The 18588-nt window shown below is 40.0% G+C and overlaps 1 protein-coding gene across 2 annotated transcripts in view; it reads right to left on the minus strand.

Annotated features, from left to right (window-relative positions):
• Window positions 1-17913, minus strand: part of MDFIC (MyoD family inhibitor domain containing) — a 90521-nt gene extending 72608 nt beyond the window's left edge. Inside the window, exons 1-2 of one of the 2 annotated variants that reach the window (XM_046021562.1) lie at window positions 17623-17913; window positions 17154-17335 (exon numbers count right to left, since the gene is read on the minus strand). In XM_046021562.1, coding sequence (XP_045877518.1) covers window positions 17154-17238 — 85 coding nt within the window. In that variant the 5' untranslated portion in view covers window positions 17239-17335; window positions 17623-17913. Of the gene's footprint in view, window positions 1-17153; window positions 17339-17622 lie in introns of both variants that reach the window. The other variant, XM_046021561.1, reaches the window with a different exon arrangement.
• Between the last annotated feature and the right edge of the window lie 675 nt (window positions 17914-18588).

Consider the following 18588-nt stretch of genomic DNA (forward strand, 5'->3'; position numbering starts at 1 on the left):
AGATAAGACTGTAAAGGTCTGATTGGGACACAGCATGGATATTTGCACGCAAAGGTGAGAAATCTGGACCAAATTTAAGGCAAGATAAGTAAGTCAAAGTAGCCACTGAAGCTTTATGAAATGTCTTATCAGAGCCATGCATTAGGAAGATTAATACATTTGTGCACAGCAGTGTCTCAATCCTGACTGCGCTTTAACTCAGTTGGGGGCACTCTTTTAAAAAAAACAGATTCCTGGGCCCCATCACCAAAGACTCTATTTCAATTTGAGTGTGGGGCACTTAGGTAATTTTATTGCACTTAACATCCCTGAGAATCACTAGAATATGGATGTACCTAAGAGGGAGAAGAGAGGAAGGGAAACTAAAAGAGAGACTTAGAAGAGTCCAGTTTGATCAGAGTTGAATATACTGAACGATAAGATGGGAAAGGGGGATGTGAAACATAATTAGATCTATTTCTCTATCTATCTGTCTAGCTATCTAAAACTAGAGCTCTGCACAGATGGGACTGGAGATGAGGGAGCCCTCTTGGTCAAGGATTTGACTGGGAAAACCTGGAGGCCAGAAGAATAATTTATTAATTTAAAAATATGTATTTGTACACAGTAGGTGTTTAGGCTTTGTGCTAGGCAATGATACAGTGAATTGTGAGATTCAAATCGGTCCTTCATGGACTTAATGGTTTAGTGGATGAGTTTACACTCATCCAGTTGCACATTTGGATTTGCAAATCATAAATTAATCAAGTTGTAGCTGGAAACAGTGATCTTCCTCAACTTGACTGCTTAAATCCAGTTAAATGAATGGGCCCATCAGAAGAATTAATACATTAAGAGTACCAAGACAGGTCCGTACAATTAGAAAGGAGTCAGAGAAGGACGAGAAGCTGGATGATGTCAAGCCATGGAAGCAAGGAAAGGAAAGAGATTCAAACAGAAGTTGTTAGTCAACTGTGTTAACATTTCCAGTGGAAGGAAAAAATTTCTGCACATGCAAAAGTTTCTCATGTACCATGGGGATTTCACAAAAATTGAAAAGTTCTGCCATGAAACACATTTCAACACATGAAAATAGATGGACACCCTCTTAGGACTAAATCCAGAGGCTAAAGTCTCTGAAAAAAAGCAGGGTCTTCAATGCTAAGTAGTTTCAGAAAGCAAAACCATATTCAGATAGTAGTAAAATATAAATCAGAAGCATGCTAAACCAATATGTTCTAGAAGATTTATGTAACATTTACTCAGCATTATCCGAGAGAAAATGTAATCTTCCTGAGAGGTGTTCGTTTCAATTAAAATCTTGACTTTTTTAAACAACTCCAGAAGTCTTTCCACTGTTACAGTCAACTCAAGGCCTTTCTGAGATTATCAACAGAAGAGCTTTTTTATAAAAACTCACTAGTTTACATACACTGGCTCATCAGCACAGTCCTTCATACTTGCAGCTACTGTTATGTAGCTAACTGCCGCCAGGTGTCATGCTAGTAGGCTTGATTCAATTAGTAACTTTAATTGAAGCTGAATGAAATTAATTATATAATTTTGAGCTGTTCAAGTTTAATTCCATTAAAATTAATTCATGAAACCAGGGCATTATGAAGCATTGCTGACTAAAAGAAAATAGGTATGAATAAAGCCTCTAGACACACTTGACTCACATTTGAATCATGTCCAATATTCAAGTGCTCAACACAGGCCCTCTAGACTCTCCATTGAATAAATGAAAATGTCATGTGGTCCATACACACACGGGTCTAGTAGTGACCCACTCATAAGAGGAACATAAAGTTCCTTCTGCTTTAAATATTTATTAAGGAACAGTTTCACTTTTTTTTTTTTTTAAGTTTCCTGATCTGTGAAATTCTAGAGTTAGAGTTCCCCTCAAGTTAAGAAAGAAAAACTATCACTCTCTGTCCCATTATGTTCAAGAAATAATCACAAAAAAAAAATCACTAAAATGTAATTACTCTCAAATCACAATCATCAGTCTATCCAACTTCACCTTCTTTGAAAAGCAAATGTCTTGACCCAAAAGTTGGCCTTAGCTTTTTCCTATGACCCACAGCACCCAGCCCAAAGCAAGGCTCAGAAAAGGTCTTAAGTATAAAAATTAAGTCGACTTTTGCCAATTCTCCACATCTATAAACTAAACTTCTGTGACCACTTGAGTGTTGTACAGCTTTCTTACATATGTATATTATTTTATTAACATATGTGTAATACTTAATGGAATACCTATTGAGCAGCCTCAGAAATGGTGCACAGTTCCATCTAACACTGAAGAAATGCACTGAGGCAAAGGAAGAATTAATTGATAGACAATTATAAGATGAGCACCACGATGTCCAGCCACAAAACCCACTTTACTACAACTTTCAATGCCTTGGGTCAGCCACTACTCATTAAGAAGACCAACAGGCAGTTTCAAAGAGCAGATTTCTAGGATCAGTATAGGTTTATGGTGTTACTTCTGAACTGCAGAAGCAGGGCCGGGTCCTGGTTTAATCATTTTGGGTTCATGAAGGTCTGTAGTGGCTATTCATCTAGTATGTGGTCCCCAAAGACATGTCCCGCATATCCCATAGGTAATCAAGTAACTTCATGATGCATGAGATCAGTCTGTATCTTTCTGCAAGAATTCTGTACGCGTAGCCAAGCAGCACTCCTCCCTAACTTAACAATCTTTTCTTGAAAAGAGACCTTCATCAGCTCAATAAGGCCGTTCTTTGCAGAGCTCCTTAACCATCAAGATGCACAGGTCCCAACCTCCGAGGTCCCAATTCAGGTGGTACAGGAGAAGTTCTGTCATCATCATAGATAGCCAGGTGTGAGGGAAACTTCTCTAAGTTCTTCTGTTCCACACAACTTAGAGGAAATTTGGAAGAGCCTATTCAACACTGAGATACAGACCTTGGTTCCCTTGGAATCATCAAAAGATTCCAAGTACTCAGAAAATTCAAGTTGACCTCATCACCAATACAGAGGTATTCAGTTGTGTCTCGGTGCTGGAACAACTATGAGAATAGAAAACCTGAATCACAGTGAACACTCATCAGTTCTACTAACAGAAGACTACAGAAGCGTGTTTTCGAGACTAAAATAAAAACTGAAGATACCTTAAAGATAACACTAGACCAGAAAATAGCTGCCTACTTCTGGCAGCCACTTCCAAAATGCTGGCTTCCCAAAGAATTCTAGTTACTCTGAATACCGAAGTACAGACGAATCTTTCTCTGGGGTGGCAGGGGGGAACCCCAACAACAACCAAAAACCTCAGTCCCTGACCAAAAAAAATATCCTCTGGCTGGGCAGACCTAGCGGTCACAGAAAACAAGAAACTACAAAACTGAGGGTAATGAAAAATGCACTCAGACTCAGAGACTCAGAAACTGACCAGCTGTGTGGCTGGGGCGTATTTTCTTTAACCGGAAATGAGGGCATTGAGCTGGACGGTTGCAGAGGTCTTTTTTTTTTTTTTTTTTACTCCAAATTCTGTAAATCTAACTCTGCAAAAGGGCCGAACAGCAGAGCCAAAAATCCATGTACACAATGAAGGGCACTCAGAATGAAGTGGAGGAAATCGGAAAAAAGCCTTCATAAGGCATTGGATTTAAGTTAATTCTCCAAGAAAATAATAAGCATGAATTAAGCAAAAGAATCAGAGGAAAATAATAAGAATTCTAAGCGATCGATTTAAATACAGTATGTCCTACACAGAAATGACTTTCATACAGGATTAATACTCTTAACTTTCTGTTATTTTTCTAAAGAAAGGTACAGATGGTGAGACGCAATCTCTCTCTAATCTCAATCATTCCTACTGACGAAGAAGGAGAAAGAACCAGGTAAAAAGAATTTCCATTTAATTAAAAATTCTCTAATATTTTACTTAGTTGACATTATATAAATTTAAAACTTTGAGAGTAAGAATTTTACTTATCTGAGAGCTAGGAAATAACCTACTTGAATGGTGATTAACAAAAGAAAACTCGAAGAGCATTAAAAATAAGCAAATTCAGTAATAATGTATGTACAACATTATGTTATGTTCTATGCACACAACAGCCACTCAGCTAGTATATGGTTGTTAAACAACTTCTGAAAATGAAACAACACTTCCTTTTGTGGAAAGAGTAAATTAATGAATTTTTGCAATTACAGCATTAGCAATTTTCAAAGGAATTTGATATATAATATTCATTTGATCTTCAGAATCATCAACGATATTTTAAAGAACACATTAGCTCCATTTTACTGATGAGAATACAGAATGAGTCTCAGAGACAGATATGCAGTTGAAAATAGGATCAAAGTCAGAGCTAGAGAGCATCGTGCAACTCGGCTCATTTTATACCACACCTAGGGCAGAAAGACCCACTGAAACACTCAGCCCTTCAAAATTCCAAGCAATGACCTCTCACAAAGAAACACATCCTATTCTCGGTCAGTTAGGTTCATTAGCAAGTTATACTTTATTTTCAACATAAATTTGCTCCCGGGTAATTTATAACTAGTCCCAGATCTGCCCACTGTCGGTAGAAACGGTAAAGGTAACCCTTCCTAAACGACAACACTTCCAGCTACTGAAGAGGGATATTCTTTCCAGCAGTCTGTCATCAAGCAAATGTACAATCTCAATAGCTAAATGCTGTTAGCACGTAATAGTGAAAGAATCTAGTCATGCTGCATAAGGATGATTAGTTTGTCAAAGCTACTAATGAGCTTTTAAACATAAAGTTCTGTATGTGCCATGGGTTTCCAAGAAATGGAGACAATATTGTCATGTAAAAGTCCAGATGTATCTGATTCCTTCCTGACAAAGGAAAAGACTCTCATTAGTTTCTCTGGGACAGAAATACCATCTCTAAACCATAGTTTCCACCAGAAGTGGTTAAAAGCAGAGGGTCTCAAATCAGGCCCTGGGGTCCACCACTAATGCTATAGATCCTGGGCAAACTACTTTTGCCAAAACAGGACCAACAACAGTATCTATCCCATAAGGTGGATGTGGAAAGAAACAGAATCATGCCTGGGAAGCAGAGTTTCTGGTACAGAATAAGGGCTCATCCATATTTGCTATTAGTATTTCATTAACTGTTAGGACAATAAGAATCTTTTTTTTAAAAGATTTTATTTATTTATTTGACAGGGAGAGAAAGATCACAAGTAGATAGGGAGGCAGGCAGAGAGAGAGGGGGGAAGCAAGGCTCCCTGCCAAGCAGAGAGCTCGGCACGGGCCTCCATCCCAGGACTCTGGGATCATGACCTGAGCCGAAGGCTGAGGCTTTAATCCACTTAGCCACCCAGGTACCCCAATAAGAATCTTTTAAAAAAAGTATCATATGGGAGCTGTTGAGGGCAGTTATCTATTCAATAATCCCTATGTGAAAAATCATGCAAGAAATCTGTTTCTAGACTGAGTATAAGGAAAACTATTGTGGTCTCTGAGAAGCTATATTTTTTCCCTTGATGCACAGTGAACATCAAATTTTTAAAAAATGCCTTCTTTTTGACCCAAATTTATAGACAAAATTGAGTTACTATGACCCTACAGTCTCTCTGTACATTTCAATTTCCCCCATGTTTTGATCTCCTAGATACCTGTATTTTCTATTATGTTTTAATCTTCTTTTAAAATGTACTATTATAAGCTGCCTTAAATATCCTGCTGAACTAGGCAGAGGTATATGTAAATGCACAAACCAACCATCAAATACATTTTGTACTTGTTATCCAGACTTTATTCGCTTACTTCATGAAAGACTAATATAAACAATGGTGCTTGGCAGAAATCTTAATAAAACCTCATAAAACTTAGTGTAAAATACACATATATTCATATAGAAAAGGAATATAAGTAGTTTCCTTTATACTTAAATTTGGGGGTTTCTGCATGTTAGGTCTCATCCAATTCAACTTAATATTTGGTAATAATCTATGACAGATCATTTATAATCTACATAAGATATATATTCTTACTGCTATGCAATCTATAGTCACGCCTCCTTTTTCTGAAAATAAAATTGCTTTAAACAATTCTTACTCTTCCATTAAAATGCCAGCATTATTTCAGGTGATCTATGTGTGCTCCGGTTTATGAAACCTCAAGTAATCCAAGACTAAAATAACTGGGAAAAGTAAAATATCTGGGTCTGTTTGTCCCAGAGGCTCAGAACAATGTGGAAATCTACAAATGCTTCCCAAATGTAACCTTTAAAAACCAAAGATAAGGCAGATTTCAGGAAGACCTGAGGCTCTGGAATTTTACTTCTTCACTCATCAAACAAACACTAACAAACAAACCCCTCAAGCCTAATGACCTTCAAGAAGCACAGCAAAACCAACCTGCTTTGCCTATTGCTCTCAAATGGATCAAAATCTCATTGTCCAAAAACAACAACAACAAAAAGCATTCTTAACAGATGAATGAGCATATGAGTAAAATTTCATAATTCTGTAAAGACAATAAATTTATTGTATAAGCACAGATCATTATGAAATTTACAGACATAAATGCCTCAATCAATTGAATGGATTCACTGTTACCAATATTTTGAAAAATTAAGACTTCAGAACAAAATCTAAAATGCACTCCTTCAAAGGGCTTCTTATGCATTCAGAGGCTTAGGGCGCATTTACATGCAAAAGTGATACAAATGACACTGACTGGACTAGTTCACAGGGTCGGGGTAGGGAGAGCAGGTGATACACACAGCACAGTGGAAAACAATTCCGCAATCAGATCAACATAAAATTGAGTATGACTATGCAAAAGAATAGGTACAAAATGCCGCTGTAGTTCCAGTAATATCTCAATTGGGGCTCTAAATAAACAGCAGAAGGAGCAGGGAGAGGTGAGGTGACAGCGAGCTCCTACTGGCAACCAGGACACATTACTTCAGTCACGTTTTATCTCCTCCCTTTGACATCTAAACTACAGTTCCTTGTCCTAAAGATATATTTTCAGGATGACCTACCCTGAGGCCTAGTGAACTCCCGCCTCTTCAAATAGATGTTCAATTGTGTTCTTTCAACCAAGTATACTCATGCTAACACCAAACACTCACCGGCTCATGGAATCTGGAGTTAGATGGGCTTTTAGAGGTCTCAACCCAACCCCATAACCTGAAGTCAGATGAATACTTACCACCATCAAATATTCCCAAGAACAACCCAAGGAGTGAAGGCAGGAACCTGGACACAGCCTCAGCACATCGCTCACCCCAGTCTGGGACTGTTTTGACAATTCAAAGACTTTCCTCACAATTGGCTAAAATCTATTTTCCTGTCTTTTTCACTGATTCATCGTATTTTGCTCTTTGCAATCTAAGTCTAATCTTCCTTCCATGTGACAGTCTCATCTTGGAAAATATCTCATGCTCTTGTGTCTTTATCTTCTCTGTGCTAAACACCCTTAATTTCTTCAGTGGCTTTTCAGGGCCTTTTTTTTAACTTCTGCCCACCTTTATGGACAGGCCAGTCTTCTTCATCTCGTCTAGAAAGCTATTATGCAAGAGTTTTGTCTTACTGACTGCGAGAACACAGAGAAGCCGTATCTACAGCAGTTCTCTTGCTTATTAAATGACTAAGCCTATGACAAAAAGGAACTGAGGACTCTGACATCTTCCCCTTTTCTTAAAATGAGGTCACACACCCATCTTTAGTCTTTTCATGATCACTGTTTTAACTGACACAATTCTAAAACTTTTCTGTTACCTCTCAGTTCTATCAGGTGGAGATGAACCCTTAACTTGGTACTGTTATAAGAATGAAGGCCAACGGAAATCAAAAGTGCACCAAAGGGGGTTGTTTCTTCTGCAAAGGCTTTTTCACAGCTATGATTTGAGTCCAATCCTGGTATAGGTTAAGTGAGAGAGGATGGAGAAGAGCATTTCACAGAGCAGTGAAACCATAAATAAGATAATGATAAGAGAATCAGAGCTGTACTGGAATTTATTTTTTGGACTTCAGAATGCTAGACACAGTCTATCATGGAATCTATGCACTCTGGTACTTCTCCTAAAGGCCCAAACTGGAAGCCTCTCATAGAATTCACGAACCTGGCTTCTTTTCGTTGAGATACTACCTTCTTTGGATTCTCCTGTAAGACAACCAACCCATGCTGGCTCCATAATCTTTGTAATCTCATTAACTTCTACAGGGTCCATAATGACCACCTCTAGGAGACAAACTTCTAGATCCATTATTCTAGGCCTGTTCCCATGTCCTGACCCACAAATCTGAAGTGAACTCTCCATCAGTACCTCTTTAGCAACTCCAGGACATTTCTTAAAAGTCATCACTTCTCTTCTGTCCTGTTTCTCCAACTGTAGTCTGTATCTTGGCTAATGGTATTCACAGACTCCTCTTTCAATTCTCTCCTTTCCCAACAAAATCAATTAGAAGACCCAGCTACTTACAACTTCGCAATTTCTCTCAGATGTAGACTTTTTTTTTCCTGTGTCCACTACCAGTGCCACCAACCCTTATCTCCTCCAACCAGAAATATTTTTAACACAAAGACTGAATATGCTATGCCTTAGCTCAAGAAAAAGTAAATTCATTTCGCATACTGATGAAAAATTGGTATAGTTTTTTTTTTTTTTTTAAGATTTTATTTATTTAGTTGACAGATCACAAGTAGGCAGAGAGGCAGGCAGAGAGAGAGAGGGAAGCAGACTCTCTGCTGAGCAGAGAGCCTGATGTGGACCCAGGACCCTGGGATCATGACCTGAGCCGAAGGCAGAGGCTTAACCCACTGAGCCACCCAGGCGTCCCGGTATACTTATTCTCATGTGGTATACATTTTAATGTAAGCTCCTACACCTTCCCCACACTCTTTAATTTCATCTTGCATTTTGGTGAGAAATAAAAAGTAATACCCCTCAGAAAATGCATGTTGCTTAAATGATGGAAAAACTAAGAACAGAGTAGGTCCACATTTCTAGAGCCCAAAAGATCAAGGGCTGGTCCATCATGGAAGAGCAGGAGGACTGTATCTTGAAGGGGAAGCCAGTTCCTTTGTACTCTGCCAGCTGCCTTCGGAGCGCCTGTCACCTACTCAACCACAAATTGCTTTATTTTTAGTGCTCAACTCTGCATACTCCAAACCATAAAGACCTACAAACTGCGTGTTCTTCAGAGGGGATCACTAGCAGTCCAACCCAGCAAAACTGACTCGTTGCCATTCTGAGTTTCTCATTCAACCTCTGAATTTGTATGCTCGAGAACTACACCCGTCAGTTGGCAACTGGCCATCAACTCATCTGTCACACGGTTCTTGTTGGAATGTGCAACTGGTATTTAGACAAGGAATTAAAATTTAATTTGGCACATTTATATCTCATCCTCTCTCTTGCCTACTTTATAAATTCCTTGTGGGCAAACGCTGCATGACACATTTTTAATCTTCACAGGACTTTGTACATAGTAGGCACACAAAAAAATGTTTGTTAACAGGGTTTCTCTTCAAATGTGTCAGTAATGAAATCTATGTGCTGGCATGAAAATTAACTTCAGACTTGACTCCTGAAACTACTAAAAAATTCAGGCATAAAAGCACATGCATATGAATCATCTCACTTCAGATCACATGGGTGTGAATCTGAAAACAGAAGTGGACTGCAAGTAGAAACCACAAACGAAATTAATGTTAAAATAACTCTGTTCACAGCTCCTACTTGGTGAACCCTAACCGATTAAATTAGAATCTTTTAAAAACAACTCGATTTCAAAAACAAAATTAAAAGCTTTCCTTCTTCAGAATATGTGTGCTGACGTGAAAAGAAGATACGAAAAGTTTAACTTCAGGAAAGGAGGAGAGGAGGGAAGTTTGGAAAAAGAGACAGAGCCAAAAAGATAAAGAAAAGCAAAGCATCCAAAAAATTGGCGCACAAACACATGTAAAGATTAGGTCAGCAGGAAGGACTGAAGTGTCCTTCACCTGCTCCACTGACTCACCAACATCCAATTAGCCAAACATCCAGAATCTAGCCAGTGCAGAATCTGTCTTCCCTTAACAAAAACGGATTATAAAAACCTTTAGAAACAGAAACATAAAAATCACATCCCTTGCCTTTACATACAGTAGAATAATTACATTATCTCAGAAAGACAATTTGGTTGAATTGTTATCCTCTGTTGTTGCTTATTGTATCACTCTAATTTTCCATTTGCAAATGGCTTAACTTTAGATTGTGTCGATTTATGCTTCCTTATTTTCCCCAAATCTTTTATTATTATAAAAATATAATGCTGGTATTAGAACTTTCCATGAAATCACCTCAACAAGATCCAGGAAATAAGGTTCAAAGAAACAGGAAAGACTCTTACACACCCAAAAATTCCAATTTCCCCACTAGCCCTATAAAGGTCATTCAATTTATTTATATATATGTATATACACACATATATGTATATTTTTATATGTATTGTATTTACTATTTGTATATTATTCATATTTTATATGTATATATATATTTTTATACACACACACACATATAGATAGATAGATAGATATTTTTTTAAATAAAAATCCTTGTATGTTAACTGACCAAAACAAGGCCAACAGGCACAGTTCTTGCTGCCCCGAAACCTTTCCCTGCCAGTTGCGCTTTGGTCTCTCAGGCTCCCCATGTGCCCTAGAACACAAGATTAGTTAGAACAAACACACTCTTCCCACACATGTATAATCCTCCTCCCTTGTCCCCCACTGCTTCCACCCTGCCAACCTCCAACCCTTTGCTAATTCCAAAAATTCATTCTATCAGCTTCTATTCTCAAGCTCCTTCCTGCTCCTTGCTGAGAAAGGCAATCAACCATGCTGACCTTGTCCACTAAAAATTCATGCCATTCATTCTTAGTTAAGCCCTCAGTGTTACTGAGCAGACTTTTGTTTGCCCCAGATTGAATCCCTCTTGAATACTTCATTCTTTGAAATCTTTTCCACTCATCTCAAATTTCTCAGCTCATTCTTAAACCACCCCCAGTCTTGCTCCCAGGAAATGTTACCATCTACTTTGCTGAGAAGATCAAGGCCTCCCAGGATCTCTTTTTCCTATCAAACTTTCTCTAGATTATCATTCATCATTTTCTCCCATACCCATCTGAAAAGGGAATATTCTCTACTTTCCTAAGACTGGTCTCTGTCCCATTCGGTCCCAGAATTTTACTCTTTCAATTACACACACCCATCACACCATCACCATGCTCCATACACTTTCATCTTCAATCTCTCTATCCTCTAGATTTCTTTCCATTAGCATGTGGTGAGCATGCTCAAAATCTACCCATCCAACAGAAATCTTCTATACACCATACTTCTCCCTTACCAAACTGCAATTTCTTTCATCTTCCACGACCACTAAACCTCTAATGTTTCTGTGACCACTCCTTATGGTCTCTCTTTCTGCATTTTTTTCCTTCTCCTTCGTAAGAGTACCCATACCTCCAAGTCTGCCCCTCAGTCCTCTCTCTCATTCTTGTGCCCATCCATCAGTTACCTGGTGGTGAGCTTTTAGCCTAGGGGCCTGACCCTCACCACCCTCCTAGGTACAAGTTCTACTTTTCCATGGCTTATTGGCTCTTGTGTCAAGGGTAAGTTCCAGGGACCAATGGGATCAAAAGATGACTCAACAGCTCCTCCTATGTTGTCACTCAGGCTAAAAAGGCAAACCTGTGGAATACCTTAAATTTTTACCTTTCCAGCATCTCCTGTATTAAATATGTTGCCCAATTATATCAATTGAATTCAACAAAATTTGGACTCTGCTTTAGGAGAGTCACAGATGATGACTAAAAATCCCTCCAGGGGCTCTCATATCTAGGTAGAATTCTATCCTGCTTTTGCTATAAACTCATTTTCTCAATTCTACTCCTACTCGTGCTGCCCTATATCCTCTTTTGTCAGGTGATAATAGCTTCCTGGATAATCACTACCTTCACTCTTGCCCCTCCCACCAACACCATCCTCTGCACTGCCACCAGATTTATTTTCCTAAAAACAGGACCCATCCTTCCCTTTCTCAAGAACTTTTAATGGTTCACCACTGTTCACAGTTAAGGATATTCAAACACTTCCATGGAGAATTAGGGCCATCCTCAAAATCACCTCAGTTTATCTTCTCAACTTTATCTCACTCTTGGTTTCTTCCTACAATCCATACAATGGGTTTAGCAAAGTACTTAGCATTCTGTAGTAATTCCCTCCAAGCTCTGCTTCCCACCATCCATCTCACAGAGCTGAGTCCTGCGATCATGGTTCTTCATCCAGCTCAAATCAAGTTTTCCTTGAGGTTTTTCCAAATGCCCCAGCTAGAGATACTTTCTCACTTCCATGTTCTGCCTTTATACTTCCTTCGTACATTTGTTATAGCACCTATCAGTCTACCTTGCATTATAGTTATGGGTGAATGTATGTATTTCCCCATCATTCTGCGAGACCCTGATTTCGTTCAGTCCATTTCTCTCTGTACTTGTCACATAACAAGGTTCAATTGATCACTGTTTCTATAAGAAAGGATCACTGAGATTCTAAAACTCCAGCTCACAAAGGAACACAACTAACGTGCAAATTTTGCAATCTCTGCCTCATTATTCCATAATCCTGGGATCTCCAAAGAGAAGTGTAGGGCGGTAGGACAAGTATATCTGCGGAACTGGTGGAAGAAAGTATAAAAATATCTATTTCACTTATTTTTATCTCATCTGCCTACAACTCTTATGTATTTCTTTTCTAATGTTCACACATAATACATTTGTATGGTGGTAAACAAAATTTAAGAAAATTCTTTGAAGATGAATACTCAACACTATTTTTGTTAATTGGGTAGGTAATAAAAATGCTGAAAATCAGTAATACACAGAGTGATAGGACTGAAAATTTGGAACTTGAAAAAGAAACTTTCTAAAAGCTTTCTGAATTCTTTCTACTAAAAAAAAAAAGAGAGAGACTTACTAGAAATCTACGATAACTTGTCTTCCTACAGATAAAAGACTCTAAAACAATGATTTCCGACCAGAAATAAAGAGCACCTGGAGCCTGTTAAAAGTGAAGATTCTTGAGCCTTCCACCCAGAAATGGACTCTTTAAGTCTAGAGGGGGACCAAAAATGTCTGTTGCCTCGAGAGATCAGGATAGCATCTCAACACTACTAACATTCTAAGGCCAGATAATTCTTTGTTGTAAGGGGCTGTTCTGTCCTGTGCATTCTAAGATATTTTGCATTAACCCTCGCTTCTACCCACTAGATCCCAGGAGGACCCACTCCACTCCTTGCATGTCTACTAAACAGGCCTCCAGATGCTGCCAGCTATCTCTTGGAAACACAGTCATCCGCGACTGGAACCAGAGACAGAAGCTATCCAAAGATGACACACTTTGAGAAATGCCATCCTTAACCAGAAGGATAAAACAATATGATACAAATAGAAGAATATGGGTATTACAAGCATATGCTGCATAAAATGAAATAAACAGGCTTCCCATAAAGGAAATCTGATTAGCCACTATAAACTCCTGACAACTCAGCTAATCTTCTAAGTCGAAGCTCTTCTTATGTAATTTCAACTCAAAGATTTCCTCCCTAGCTTCTATTTTAAATTATTTTTAATTAACTTCACTGGCATTTTGCATCCTGCTATGAAATGTCTGCCTAATAGTCTCAGAGGACTCTCCCAAGAGAAAAGAGAGCATTAAATCACACATTATCACATTAAAGTATATTCCAGCACTCACAGTCCAACAGCCTAAGTCTTGGCAAATGCAATAGGGCGTGTGGGGGGTGGGGGCGTGATGCAGGGACTGGAACAGGCTCAAGTGATTCACAGTATCCACAGCCTATTATCTTTAATTCATCCAGCCATAGGACACAGTTGTATTGATTCTCTCCTTCAACCACATTTATCACAGTGACATATATTCCACAATTTGTGGTTCTACCCTGATTTCTACTGACTGCATGAGACCTTGGCCAAGTCACTTAAATTCTTTGGGAAACCTTTCTAAAAAGTGAGCAAGTTGGACAAAATTATTTCTAAAAACCCTTCTGGTCACAAGTCCCAAATGTATGAGTGAAGTACTTAATTAAAAAGCTCTTTCTGCTATATGGATTCTAGTAACTACTGCACCAAAAGGTAAGTACTTATATTTTCTATGTTGATAACACAATGAATTTTAAGATGTCTAATCTGAAAAAGAAAAAAAAAATGACAATTTGATAACCACATACACATCCACATCTTTTAAATTTAAATTCAATTAATTAACATACAACATATTAGGATCCACTCTCTCTTAAAACGATATTACGTTTTACTCATCCTTCACCTACTAAGACATTTATACAGGTTCTCTGCATAGTTATAAATATATGTTTACGTGCTATTTTCTGTAACAGAGATAACAGATCAGTTGCCTAGAGGCCATTTCCATCTTGAAAGTGTAGTTGTTTGTTGGCCTGGACAAAGATTTTATTTAATCAATAGCCAACTTTTAAACAGGGAGAGATGATACATAAAGACCTGTATTTCCAGTGTCTCTTGAAATACTGGAAGATATTAGCCCAAATGGCAACAATGAGCTGGAGCCTCCTGGCCCATGAGCCATCCTACGGCCCACAATCCCTGCTGCTCCCTCTCTTCTGACATCCATCCTGGGTCCCGGTTCCCTCTCACAGCCTGGAGCATATGAGCTTATGTCCTTGCTCTGTAACAATTTTCAAAATACACAGAAAATACTTTTAATGCTTTCAAAGTAATAGAATTTTCCTTCCAGAATCACAGGAAAAGAGTAGAAATTTTGAAGAAAGAGAACTATGCTTTTAATAAGAAAAACCATTCTAACTCTGAATGCTGATGAGTAAAATGAGCTACACTTTGGGGTCTAACTAACCATCTGAAAGAATGGAGAAAGGAAAGCTAGAGTTGATGGTTGAGTTCACTATAGACCCCCTAAAATGTCTTTTAACTTGAACATTATAGGTCCTCAGTTAGCAGTATGGATATCTTCATAATCCAGTAATAAATGTATAGGTTTTATGTTGTCATCTATGTATCTTTGTTTACAAGTTAAGACTTGACCTTCTATGTCCCGCTCATGAAAAGGTATTTTCTGCTAATTTTCCTACAACACTCCATTCTTCTCACTGATTTCAATATATGAAAATTTTAAATTAAGTTTCCATTAGCTAAGCACCCACAATTTACCAGAGAATGATTAAACTGTTCTTCTGAAAGTATGATAAAAGAATCCAAGGACAGAAGGAAGAGGATAGAACAACTCAAGCAAGAGCTTGAGAGTTAAGTGCTCTGTGAGAGCAAAGCTGCTCTCTTCACTAATGTCTTTACCAGTAAAACCAACCTAACCACGAAAGGCAGCATCTTGAAGCTCTTATTCTACCTACTGGCTCAATCTTTCTTTTTTTCTTTCAATACACTTTATGAAATCTGCTTGTTTGAGACACAGTATTATAACAAGATTCTGAGAAATCTTTGTTTAAAAGATCAACTTTGTATTATGGTTACAATTAAATTGATGCCTATTTAAAGGATGTTGTGAGTCAAAGATAAACTAGTAAAAAAGCACTATATAACTATGTTGTGGAGGATAAGCCAATTTTCAGGTACAACAAAGTCCAAGAGTTTTCCACACTGATAATGTAGGTGTTGTATGCAGTCAGCTGCCCATCAGACCATTCTAGATGACCACTTCTTAATGTCAGATCCTGGGGTATTCTACAGCATTGCATTTGCACAGGTATATTAAGTACCACTGCAAGTTCTGACTCTGAAGATGCAGTATTAAAGTTGGACACTGTAGATATCACTATGTCAAATCAATTGTTTTCATACTATATCTGGTGTGGATTTTGACATAAGCATCGTTTAACAAGACTGATTAACAGCTCAAGTGTGAACATAAACATCAATGAGTCGATAAGTCTATGAAGGGCATGCCTAACAGGAAAATGACTACGTTGGCAATACAGAGTGAAGAACGTGGGCTGCTTCTGGGAAAATATGTTGATCATTCTAGTTCTCTGATTCGTTCTATTTTCTCTTCAGAAAAAAATGACTCACTGTTTAGAGGCAAAAGGCAATGATAAACATAATTCAATTTAACAGCCCTGAATGCCAGAACATTCTAATTTAGCCATGGATGTTTTCTGCAAAACCGTTTCTGAGTTCAACATTAACTTCTTCTTTTCCATTTCTGCTGCCTTAACAAACACAAATACAAACACAAAAACAAAATCCCAAGAAACTCGCTACACATTATGGTCAAAGGAAAAGAAAAGCTATCAGATATGCTTAAAATCAAGAGTCTAAGTAGGTTTCTGAGATCTGGAACATTTAGCTTTTATCAGTATCAGAACTTTTTAAATCAGAGCCACACTTAGAGGAAAATGCATCTGAAGAGAAAGGTCCTTGTTCACGTCGCCATTGAAGACCTGAAGTAGGTTACCTTTAAGAGAAAAAAGATACTGCCTGACTTGTTTATAAGCTTGTTAGCGAAGTTTCCCAGAAACAAGATTAGTTTCTTTATAGGTTGCCTGTGTTTACACTTTGAAAGAACACAAAGGAGCTAATTCATTCTTGGAAAGTGTTTCTTTTAAAGCATCTTTATTTCAAAACAAAACAGTTACTGAAACATATGTGAGAGTCATTCCCAAGCAGTGGGTCACAGAAACCTGGATCATCAAGGGAGTCACAGGGTGGCCCACAGGAACAGAAAGATGACCAGAGAGCGCATACTTGGTCAGAGAGCAGCAGCACACCGGGATCTGATGAAGACACTAGAACCGAAGCGAAGAAGGGGAGGGAGGGATCACACACATTTGAGTCTCAGGCCCCAAAATGCATATGCTTAAGAAAGACGCAGTCATGTCATCCCCTTTCCCCCCCGCAACCAAAGGAAGGGGGAGTGGAAGGACCAGCGGATCCCGCCCTCTTATCCGGTTGTTGATCTGGGGCAGGAGTCCTGGAGAACTTGTCTGAGTAACAGTAACTGTGCAAAAGTTCACAACTACGAGGTGAGAATCCGTCCTCCGCGCACCAACCTCCACCCCTCCGCCCCCCCGATCAGTAAACGTGTGAACAAATTTTTAAAATGCGACAATGACAAAGCGTCTTGCAACTTGCAAGGAGGCACTCACCCTGGGCTGGGGCGCCCAGCCGGCCGCAGCCAGCCTCGGCCCCGCGCTGGGGCCCGGGAGCTAGGGCTTCACCCGCACCGGACATGGGCCGCTCCACGGAGCCAGCGCCGCGCTGCCGCCTAGCTCTCCGCCCCGGGGGCGGACCGAAGGGCTCTTAGGTGTTGGGTGCAGAGGACTGACTGCTTCTGGCGGAAAAAAAAAGTGTTTTTAGAGACCAGCACACCACCCCTACGGGACATTCCCTCCCCCTCCGCTTCCCTCCCCCTCCGCTTCCCTCCCCCAAACCCCACCCCAGAGAAGTTTTGATTTGAAACCCGGGAGGAACACTGCTACCCCGCACGAGGACAGTAGGGGTGGGAGGGGGGAGGGAGGCGCTGAAGGCCGGCGGGGAAGGGAGACTGGATTTGGAAGCTTGGGGAAGGGGACCAAACCCCTCTTCCTCCTCCTGGCCGGGCCGACCACCACCTACCTCAGCATCCCCCAACTTTCTCAAAGCCCCTTCTTCCTCCTCCTCCTCCTCTTCCGCCCGGAAAGTTAGCAAAACTCTGGCAGCGGCGGCATCTTGCCCCAGCGGCCTGGCAGCACTGGCGTCTGCCCCAGCGAGTCCCTCCCCGCCTCCCTCCGGCTCAGCCCAGACACTGCAGTGGCGGCAACTGCGCCAGCGGCCGCTCCTCTGACTCTGAGCTCTCCGCCCCCTCTTTCCAGCCAGCGCAGTCCGGCCCGTTCCCCTCCGAGGGGGACTGTTCCCCTTCTGCCTCTCTTTTCCCCGTCCTCCACCCCTCCACTCCTGAAACACTTCTCCCTCTGTTGCTCTTTTTCATCATATCCGGATCAGGCGGCCTCGAACTCTTGGCGGGTGGCCCGAGCCGGGGGCGATACAATGTGGGCTCCCTCTCGCCCAAGCCCTCTGGGTCAGGAGGCCAAAGCCTGAATGGGCTGTCTCAGAGCAAGGGGTTCTTCTAAGGGCTGGGAGAAAGGAGAGAGTTGGCTGGTCCCTGGCTGCCCTGGCATCTTCCTGGCCATACTCACCCCAATCCCTCTCTCCCAGCCTTTCTTGCCAGTCCTTCCCAGACCTACTGAAGCTCTGGGAACTATCTGAATGAAGGAGAAACCTTTAGGGTGGACAATGCAAAACCAAAAAGAGTACAAATATTTATCAAACTTTACATGTGGGATAGCAGAAATGTGGTTTTTAAACTGTGCCCCTTACTCTGCCTGCCTCTCTGCTACTTGTAATCTCTATCTGTCAAAAAAAATAAATCTTAAAAAAAAAATAAACTGTGCCCCTTAGCAGAGTGTTTAATTTCTTACTCTGTTCCTCTTAAATTACCTTTATTCTCTTTTTCAAGCCTTGATCCTGGGCAAATAGATCCTAGCTCCATAAAACCAGTTGCACTTGCTTGAAGCCAGGAGAGGCATCCAGGCTGACAAGACT

Source organism: Meles meles, chromosome 10, assembly GCF_922984935.1.
Source record: "Meles meles chromosome 10, mMelMel3.1 paternal haplotype, whole genome shotgun sequence".
NCBI lineage: Eukaryota > Metazoa > Chordata > Mammalia > Carnivora > Mustelidae > Meles > Meles meles.